The 11030-nt window shown below is 40.9% G+C and overlaps 1 protein-coding gene across 1 annotated transcript in view; it reads right to left on the bottom strand.

Annotated features, from left to right (window-relative positions):
* Positions 1-7182: 7182 nt before the first annotated feature.
* MAMDC2 (MAM domain containing 2) overlaps positions 7183-11030 on the bottom strand; it is a 32172-nt gene continuing 28324 nt past the window's right edge. The window contains exons 11-13 of the mRNA XM_009995020.1: positions 9193-9452; positions 7483-7567; positions 7183-7244 (exon numbers count right to left, since the gene is read on the bottom strand). Coding sequence (XP_009993322.1) covers positions 7183-7244; positions 7483-7567; positions 9193-9452 — 407 coding nt within the window. The remainder of the gene's footprint in view (positions 7245-7482; positions 7568-9192; positions 9453-11030) is intronic.

Below are 11030 nucleotides of genomic sequence, written 5' to 3'. Positions count from 1 at the left end.
CGCTTTGTGTGGGTATGGAGGTAGCGGAATTGGTACCAATGAGGAGAAAGTAATTTGAGGCCTGTTGCTTCTTTGAGCAGAATTCAGGTAGATAAAGGGATATGCAAAGGCAGTAAAAAAAGCTGTTCCAGATCCAGGAAAGAAAATAGGAGAAGGAAGACTGAGATCTGTGAAAGAATTAAGGGGACTTCTCTCCAACAGTATGAGTGCAGATGCCCACAGATAGTAATCACAGAATCATTATGGTTGGAAATGACCTTTAGGATCACTGAGTCAAACCATCCACCCAAGACAAGGAAAAAAAAACAAACCTCAACCAAAATAACTCCACCAAACTGACACCATAACCACCATAACTAACACCCACCATACTTGCTAGAACACGTCCTGAAGTGCCACATCTACACGATTTTTTAATACTTCCAGGGATGGTGACTCTACCACCTCCCTGGGCAAGCTGTTCCAGTGCCTGACCATTCTTTCAGTAAATAAATTATTTATAATACCCAGTGTAGCCCCTCCTCCCTCCCTCCACCCCTGCCCCAACAGGCAACTTCCTGCCCTTTCCTCTAGTCCTGTCATTATTCACTTGGGAGAAGAAGCCAGTGTCTGCCACACTACGACCTCCTTTCAGGTACTTGTAGAGAACAGTGAGGTCTCCCCTGAGCCTCTTCTCCAAACTAAACAACCACCATTCTGTCAGCCTCTCCTCACAGGTCATGTGTCCTAGACCCTTCACCAGCTGCGTTGCCCTTCTCTGGACACACTCCAACACCTCAGTGTCCTTGTAGTGAGCAGCCCAGAACTGGACACAGTGCTCCAGGTGGGGCCTTACCAGGGGCACAATCACTTACCTGCTGCTGGCCACAGTATTCCTGATGCAGGCCAGGACAGTGTTGGGTCTTCTTGGCCACCTGGGCACACTGCTGGCTCGTGTTAAGCCAGCTGTCAACCAACACCCCCAGGTCCTTTTCTGCTGGGCAGCTTTCCAGCCTCTCTTCCCCGGGCCTTGCCTGGGTTGTTGTGATCCAAGTGTAGGACCCAACACTTGGCCTTGTTGAACCTCATACAGTTGGCCTTGGCCCATCAATCCAGCCTGTCTAGATCACTCTGTAGAGCCTTTCCTTCCCTCAAGCAGATCAACACTCCTGCCCACTTTGATGTTGTCTGCAAACTTATTGAGGGTGCACTCAACCAAGATAATTGATAAAGATATTGATCAAGATGGGACCCAAAACTGAGCAATGGCAAACAAGAAGCTGACCTGTGTATCCCAGCCCACCAGCATATCAGACAGCCACTTTTGGATAACCCATTTAATTCTCCAACAGGTCCATGTCCAGAAAACCTGGTGTAGAAGAATAAAGAAGCACAGAAATGCACTCTAGTACTATATGGTATGGAGGGGAAAGGATAATAAAATTGAAGGTGTGTAATTTGTTAGAATAGCTTTGTAATGCCTGTGTAATAGTGTGAAATTGTATAATTGTATATTAGTAGCAATAGTGTGTCTCTTAGCTAATTATAATATTAGTTGATTTATTAGTTGGTAATGTTTTACTTAATAAAAATTGTCTCCGAAATCAGTTATGTCTCCATCTTGCAGTCCGAAAGGCTAGAGTTGGACTCATTAACTGAGTGACTATCAGCCAGGAGAATGAGGCAGTAGATCGAAGAACCATTTCAACATATGCCCACTAGAGGCTGCTGATGGGGTCTGGTTTTCCCAGAATTTGTCAGTGAGCATTTTCCAGGATCTGGTGAGTGTGGATCTTCTAAGAGCTGGAAAAAGGAGACTGCCAAGTAGGCAGTGCTTGGACCAAGATGGTCCAAGAAAGAAGAGAGAATATAAAATCAGGAAGATGCAATACAGTACTTAGCAGTTAGCAAAGGAATATAGCAGAACATGCAGTTGTCTTGAGACCAAAATGCAGAAAAACCATATGCAGATGGGAAAAACAGAAGGGCACAAGAGGTGGCAAGGATAACAACAGAGGAAGGATGGGGAGAAAACAGCAAGAAGATTAATATAGATCAAAGTAATGTAAAGCAGTATTGAAAGTCTTTAACAGCTAAGAAACTTGAAATCACAAACTGAAATACGTTTCCAAAGGAAATGTTAAAGTAAAGTAAATTTGTATTTTGTTTGAGATAGGATAAGACTGGTGTTTTGTCTTTTTCAAAATGTGAGGGGCAGAACCTTTTGACTCAGTGTGTCATGCTGCAGGGAAAGTGTGTGTGCTTCAGCCCTTTTTTTACCTCACACAGTGGTCTTTTCAGAGCAGTGGGTCTCTTGAGTGTGGGCAATCACACTTGTGAGCTGTGTTTAGATCCAAGTAGATAAAATGCCAAGTCTTTCAGTACTCAGCCTAAGCTGTGTTAGTGAAGCTTCATAACTGTAAAGTTGATTTATGTTAGGTTTATTTTGGTGTGACATAATAGTCACCCAGAATAGAATATCATTTACATTACTGTAGAGCTAGAATAACAATTATATTTTATATTGTTATTCTGGTTTTCCACTGGTATAACTGAGAACTGAATATGGCCCTCTTTCTGGAAATGACTAAGGGTAAAACAAAATGTAAACTAATGGAAAATATTTTAAGAATAAGAACAACATTTAACAAGAGGCCAAGTTAAGTTCCACTCCAGCACAAAGCTACATTTAGAGGCTGTTAGTGTTTGGGATGTGACAGTTGTTTTTGAAGGTGTTCTTTTTCATTTCTGTTTTATGGACTGTACTACAAAGCAATTACATGTGAGTTCTCTAGTAGCTTTTGAAGAAATTTTCAGACAGTAAACAGGCCTAGTATAGCAAGTCTCTGCTGTGGTCCCTGTACAGCTACTGCAATAGTGAGAAAGGAACAAATAGTAAATAAAAATGGATCCAGAGCAGAAATATAGTTGTGGGGGGAGTTTACTGTTTGGACAGAGCTGATGGAATGTTGTTTTATCTCACCATAAAACTGAAGTTTCCAGAAATCTTAATGCATCTTCCTGAGTTTTCAGATGTTTTGCAGCCATTTTTCCACTAGTCCATGAATTTTCTTTTCTACAAACTGATATTCAGCAGCCACTGAAGTTATTTATTTAAAGTCATTTTTCAATTTCTCCCCATATTCTTTAATTCCTGTGGCAGGAATCCATGGAAGGGTGCTGTTGTTCCCTGCTGAAGGAAGAACTTCTTTCCTTTTGCAGTCGGGACACTGCCTCACACCCCATGGATAAATTCTACCATCCTTGGTGACACCAAGAAAACCATAGTACCAGTGAGGTGCCCTGAAGAATGTTTAGTGGAGAGCAGAATAGCATACTTTGCATCTGGTGTTACTCATATCAGCCTAAATCTGATTATTTTGATGGGGTTAAGCAGAGCTGCATAAATTGTAAGTGATAGAAATCCAATAGTTTGTGCTTAATTTAATTTATAGAAAAGTCCCAACAGAAGTATGGAGAACTACATTTACACTTGTTTTCTCCTTAGGTAATTTAATCTGAGTGTTGATACCAAAGCACAGGCTTTACAGAACAACTGTAAAATGGGACTGACTCTCAGGAAATGGTCAATTGATTCTGGTTGCTTTCCTTTTAACAACTTTTTCAGCGACACGGACAGCAGGATTGAGTACACCCTCAGCAAGTTTGCTGCTGACACCAAGCTGTGTGGTGAGATGAAAACGCTGGAGGGATGCCATCCAGAGGGAGCTTGACATGATGTTGAAAACCGACAGCTTTCCCACACAAGGAGCTGGATGGCTTTTGGAGGCAGTGAACTGCATAGCAGACCAGGTGGACTTAAAATGGCTGCTGCATTTTCCCTGTCCTCTGCCTGCTGTCTTCAAAGACAAAGCCCCAGAATGATGGACAGCAGGAAAGGCAGGAAAAAGAGAAACATTGTCTTGATGCACACCTGCTGGACAATACCCAGAAGCCTCTGACATGGATACAGCCATGGGATTAGACAATTGTTTATGTAAGTGAGTGAAAGCCAGCAGGACCCTAACTGTACCAATAGATACAAAAGTATAAAACGCTGGGGCTGTCAGCCCCTCGTGCTGGTTCTTTGTCTGAAGATCAGTCACTCTGCCTGTTGGAGAAGATTGCTGCTTGCTAGTTGCTGTGTGTTAAAAGAAGGCTGTTGTGGAGGAAAATAAGATAGTCCTTGTGTGCTGGTTCCTGACAAGTGCCGTGGATAAGAAGACAACCCCTTCCCCATTAGCTAGGATCCTTCTCCCTACTGAGGATCCTGCTGCCCCAAAGAGCTGAAGGATCACCACATGTTCGTGGATGGAAACTGCTATAGGCAATCTTCTGACACAGCATACTCGGCGCTACCGCACATGATTTCAATTGTGCAGGGAGTGCAGGGTACCTGTGTGGCTTATCAAAATGTCAGAACATCTCAGGATCAGAGTGGGGGATCTTATCCCTTAAACCCTCCTCCCTACTGATCCTAGCCCATATACCTCCACACATTATGTGACCCCGCCAAGGGGAAATTGGTGTCAGGCAACCCTTCTCCTCTCCCCTCATTCTTACTAACCCCCATCCTTATACCAGTATTGCGTGGGTGAGTTGTGTCTAATAAGCATGTCCTGTTGTTGGGGTATTATTGCAAATATTTACTGCTGTTGTTGTTTTATATCTTGCCATTCCTGAACCTCTTTCCTTTAAATTTTGTCAGACTTCCTTAATAAACTGGTTTAATTAATAAACTTTAAAATCAGGAGTCAGCTGCAGTTCTTGTGGGTGTGGTGAGGGGTGGGCTGCTACTTTTCCACCTGAAAAGCCAGTGCAGAAGCTTGCCGCTCCTCTGAGAGAGGAGAAAGCAACGTGCAGATCCTCAGTCTCTTAAAAATTTCTTCCCATAAAGAAGGTGTGACATAATTTTATCCTGACAAATTGCTGTTAGTCACACAAGCTTGAGAGGTGGGCCCCTGCCAACCTCATGAAGTTCAACAGGCCAAGTGCAAGGTCCTACACCTGAGCTGGGGCAATCCCAACCACAAATACAGGTTGGGTGGAGAATGGATTGAACAGACTTGAGGAGAAGGACTTAGGGGTGTTGGATGATGAGCGTCAACATGAGCCAGCAACATGCACTTGCAGCCCAGAAAGCCAGCCATGTCCTGGGCTGCATTAAAATAAGTGTGGCCAGCAGGTCAAGGGAGATGATTCTGCTCCTCTTGCTCCATACTCGTGAGACCCCACCTGGAGTACTATGCCCGGTTCTGGAGCCCTCAACATAGGAAGGGCAGAGCTCTTGGAGTCAATCCAGAGGAAGGCCACAAAGATAATCAAAGAGCTGGAGCACCTCTGCTATGAAGATTGGCTGAGAGAGTTGAGGCTGTTCAGCCTGGGGAAAAGAATGCTCTGAGGAGAACTTAAGAGTGGCGTTCCAGAGCCTGGAGGGACCTACAGGAAAGCTGAAGTGGGACTTTTTCCTGGGGTGTGTAGTGATGGGAGAAGGGGTAATGGTTTTAAGCTGGAAGAGAGTAGATTTAGATTAGACATTAGGAAGAAATTCTTTAGTGTGAGGGTGGTGAGACACTGGCACAGGTTGCCCAGGGAAGTTGTGGATGCCCTCTCTCTGGAAGTGTTCAAGGCCAGGTTCATTGGGGATTGGAGCAACATGGTCTAGTGGAAAGTATCCCTGCCCATGCAGGGGGTTGGAACTAGATGATATTTAAGTTGTCTTTCAACCCAAACCTTTCTATGATTCTCTGATTTTCAGAATAATAACAAGACTCATGTATTCATAACCAGCAGCTGATGGGGACTATGGGTACCTATGACAGGCAGTTGAGAGTTTCTTTTGACTCTTCCTTAATCTTTAGGAAATAATAAAATACTTCAAACTGTGTGGTCAAATAAACATGTTTGTACTGAGAGTATTTAACTAAACTATCTCTTAATTTGTTTTTGTCAAACAAAATGAAAACTTACAAAAGATGCAAAGGGGATTGTCCCAGGCGCTGTTGATGCTTATAGACTGTTAGGAAAAATGAACACTTCATTCTGAAAGAAGAACAAGTTTTTCCCACTTTTCAGGGCTCACATCTCGCTGCAACACCTGGAATGTGGTGGCTGAAATAATAATTTGTATGGCTCAATACAGGAACTTCCTGCAGCAGAGTATACTGCTTCCTTCAGCTGTCTTAGGTGATGTGACCCACACATTTAGTTCTCTTCATATTCAAAAGACTGAATTCAGGCTATCGCATTAGTTACAGTAGCTTCTCATTACACCAATAAATATAAAGTCTAGAGCAGAGCAATAAGATGATTTTCAATGTTATATTTTATTAGGAATCTATAATAATTTCAAAACAAAACCTTACACACAAACACATAAAATCTTAAAAATTTGTGTGAATTCAATTTCCTATTAATATAAATGCAGGGCATCTGTTGTTGGATAAAGTGTAAGTACATTCTCTGTGTGTGTACAAACATTTATTAAAAAAAACAATACTTGTATGACAGAAAACATGGCTTCAAAGGATTTCATATAGTTCATAATGTCAGCAGCTTACACTGAATTATACTGGAACAGTAAAAGTGATTTTGTTATTGGCAAGATGATAAATATATTTGTTCAAGCAAAAGAATAAAAAGCCACAAAAAATATTCAGCAGAGTGTCAAAAGTTTCCCAGAGAGATTTGTCATCATGAATAATAATTGCACTTAACCTGCTATTACTAGTAACCAATACTGTTTTCTTTATTATTTCAAAATATTCATAGTTTCCTTAACAAAAATCCATTCTGTACCTGACATAAAACATTCATTGAATGCAGATTTAAGGTACACAATCCTGGCTTTTAATTGTGCACCTTTGCTTTCCCCTTTTTTTCTATATATCAGATACATCAGAATGGTTAAGAAAAAAAAAAAAGGCAATAAAATGAATAATCTGTGCAAAATGGGAAGCTTTCCTATAATAACTGATACCTCATGCAAAAGAGAAAACATGTATTAAAAAACAGTCTAAGAAGCCCTGAGTCAGTAATTTAATTGCAAAGGCAAGGAACATGAGTGCTCTGAGTTTTTCCTCTACATCGGTGCATATTTAAACCAGTCCAGTATTTAGTTAAAACATACTTTAAAACAGGTAGCTTGTGCAGTTTCTCACATACAAACCTTCTATGCACTTCATTCCTTTCATCAGACTGTATTTAATATTCAATTTCGTTTAAGCTGTCAGGATAGCCTGATGAAAATTGAATTTCTTCCACTTCTAGAAGAGAGGGGAAAGAAGGGGGAAATACTGTAAACATTTGTATTTTTATCACACAGAAGAATGCATACAACAGAATGTCATTACCATGCTGGTTTTAAATGAGACTGCCATAGAGTTTCTAAAAAGTGGATCCATTCAATGAGGATTCAAGGGAAGACTCACCACTTGTCTAATTACAAAAAGTACTGTGAATTGTTAAGTGTCCCCTAAGGAAACAAAGTATGTTTAAACTTACCTAAACAGGGTCCGGCCTGGAACAGAATATCATCAATAGCAGTGTCACTTCTCATGGACACACCGCGGATTGCCTCAAAAATAATCTGTCAAGGTAATACACAGCTTTTCATTAATCCCACTGGAGGAAGGACTAATCATGCAGTCTATTCCAAGATCTAGTGTCCATCTTGGAAAGAAACTTCTGTGCTCCATCAGCAGACTGATTGTCCTGGTCAGAGAATGTCAGTGTATACTATGCCGAAGGAAGCAAATTTGTTCTCACAATTTGTTAAGAAATTGACCCATATTATAGTCCATGGATAATTTTTTTCCAGTGATCTGGTGTTTCTATCCTGCTTTTCAGTCCAATTGTGTTGCTGTGTGTTGCCCCTATGCAACCACGGCTTGAGGGAAAAAAGGCCAATGGCATCCTGGGGTGCATTAGAAAGGGTGTGGTTAGTAGGTCAAGAGAGGTTCTCCTCCCCCTCTATTCTGCATTGGTGAGGCCACATCTGGAGTATTGTGTCCAGTTCTGGGCCCCTCAGTTCAAGAAGGACAGGGAACTGCTCGAAAGAGTCCAGCACAGAGCTACAAAGATGATGAAGGGAGTGGAACATCTCCCTTATGAGGAAGGGTTAAGGGAGCTGGGTCTCTTTAGCTTGGAGAAAAGGAGACTGAGGGGTGACCTCATCAACGTTTACAAATATGTAAGGGGTGAGTGTCAGGGGGACGGAGTTAGGCTTTTCTCAGTGATGACCAGTGATAGGACAAGGGGTAATGGGTGCAAATTGGAGCATAGGAGGTTCAAGGTGAATATCCGAAGAAATTTTTTTACTGTAAGAGTGACAGAGCCCTGGAACAGGCTGCCCAGGGAGGTTGTGGAGTCTCCCTCACTGGAGACATTCAAAACCCACCTGGATGCGTTCCTGTGTGATGTGCTCTGGGTGACCCTGCTCTGGCAGGGGGGTTGGACTAGATGATCTTTCGAGGTCCCTTCCAACCCCTGTGATTCTATGATTCTATGATTATGTTGTGGTCTTACTGATGAAGCTAAACTTGCTTTTCAGGGAAATGTTTCTTTTGCCCTAATTAATTTCCAGGCTTTTAAGGCAAAGTGATAAAAAAAACAACCCCACACAACATCTTTTGTTAGAGATCAGTGCAGTTTTGTGCCCAGTGCTGTCTTAAGTCAATAGCAATTTCAGCTTCCACTTTGACAGAGAGAATGAAGCAGGCTTTGTCCCTGGCAATACTGAAATGTTGGCAGTGTTGAAACGACAGGCAGAGAGCTCTGGCTTTGTATCTTCTCCCTGCCTTTTGTGCCACCTCAGAAAGACTGTGCTGCAAGAAGCGGCCATTTTATGACAGCTTAGTGGTTATGTCAAGTCTAGACAGGGCTTTAGACAGCTGAAGGAGAAGAAATTGCCAAAGTGATCTGAAGAAAAACTACCAATACTGACAAGAAATTATGGGAAAACAGCATTTAAATACTTGAAAAAATAGTTTTTCATTAATGGACTGTTTTAATACTTGCAGCCTATAATTAATTCTTTAGTAATTCCCTTTACTTATAAGAAATTACATGTTACTTCAGCTTGTTGAGGTGTCCATTCAATGCTATCTACATTCTAACATTTTAATTTTTTTTTCTACAACCCAAAACTTAGATTATAACATTTAGTTCATGTCAGTATTCAATTTTTACTGCTTTTCATTTGTTTATTCTTACCTGGTAGTTTCTGTCACTTTCATATTCTATGAGTCCCCTTAGCCATGAGATGCTTTGTTCCCCTGTCCTCCTCCACAAAGGAATCTCTTCATCATCACCTTCCTTTTTTAGATAAACACTTAATAATCCAGTCCCAGCTCCATACATGTGATAGAAGAATGTCAAGCACTGTTTTCCAGAGGTTCCTCTTAATAAGCTTGAAACTAGATATGCTCTCTGTCCATAGACCATGTTGGATGCCTCTATATACATATAGTAGCCTTAAAAAGATAAAAAAGAAAATATTAGCAAGTAAAATGCATTCTCTGAACATGTTCATTATACTCAACATTCTCATTATTTTAAAAACTATGATTGAAACTATTTTTATGAAGATTTTTATGCCGGTGACTGTTGTATGTGTGAACTGTAATGTCTTTGATATTGTGATAATTCTATCTTGTAATAATGGTAATATTTGTGAATGATAATATCAGAACACTTAAAAACTTGCTTATATCTGATTAAATATATAGCAACAGAAAGAAGTACAAAGTAGGAAAAAATCACAGCTATTCTTAAACCAGCAATGCACTTTGACAGTGCTTGATTAATTGGAATTTAGAGACAGCTACGTACATGTAGCTGAGCGTGTATAGTTTAGGCTGGTTGGAGCTGATGCTATTAAGAAAGTAAATGAATTGAAATATCTTTTAAATAATATATTAAATCAATAATATTTTTCATTCTGTGATCAAGATGTGAAGCCACAAGGTGAGAAAAACTTGTCTCTCTAGAATCCATGAATGAATGACTCCTAAGCTCTGATCTGTAGAAAAATTAACCATTAATTGGTGACAGGCAAATTAATCCCTCTCCCAGTCCATCATCAGGTTACTTCCAACTGGAGCAAACTGAAGTATGTCAGAAGACTGAGGAGCATCCCCAGGTCCCATCTGCTGTGTAGGGCAGTTGTTCCACCAGCAGGCAGTGAACTCAGATTTTGCAGCAGCTCTTCATGCAGTCCCACTGCTCCCTTTGTGTGATGTTGGAGATAACAAGCTGTTCTTCTGCCACCACAAGTCCTGGTGGTGAGATTGCCCTCAAGGTGGATTCCTAAGGATCGGTGAGGCAGAAGAAAAGCTGAAAGCAGCAAGAGCAGAAGGTGGAAACTTGGGGTGTCTCTTATGCTACTCAGAGTCCTGTTATCTACACAAACCTATGCTGAAAACATTCTGTCTAACTCAGCTTATAGTTGGGTGGTGCACAGCAGTAGAGAGAAAGCGTGAAAAGGAAGATTATCAGCTGTATGTCCATAAAGAAAAGATAATTTTGTACAGCTGAAGAATTCCCACAGCTATTTATACCAAACCTAGTGCAAGCCATTGCAAGGATGTTGATGCTCACTATACTTCAAAGTTCCTCGAATTAAAAATCTAAACCTACACCAAAATAACTTGCCTTTAGTTCTAAGATCTGAAGAATGTTACAAGTTTTTCAGAAAGAGGAGATCAGCTCTTCATTTTGTGAATTCAAATCTACATATTTCTGAGCACATCTTGCTGCAGAACATTTGTGAAATAAGGAATAAACATTGTTGTCACAGGCCAGGCTTAAAAGATTCTCTTAACTTCACCAGTTCTGAAGTGAAGCTCTATCAGCCTCAGATCTCAGAATACTTAGTGATCTGCATAAACTGAAAATAGGTCTAGCATCAATTTCTGCCTTAGAAATCAAGAAAATTTTATTAATATCCCATTCCTCTTCTGAAGCAAGAATGTCTTAAGGGTTGCTATTACTGTAAGGAGAGGGTCACTGTCCTTGAAAACCCAAGAGCTGGGATATAGAGTATTTGAAAC

This window comes from Chaetura pelagica, unplaced genomic scaffold (assembly GCF_000747805.2).
Source record: "Chaetura pelagica isolate M959 unplaced genomic scaffold, ChaPel_1.0 scaffold330, whole genome shotgun sequence".
Classification (NCBI taxonomy): Eukaryota; Metazoa; Chordata; class Aves; order Apodiformes; family Apodidae; genus Chaetura; species Chaetura pelagica.
Note: the sequence above shows the minus strand (reverse complement) of the source record. Positions and strands in the feature narration are given on the sequence as shown.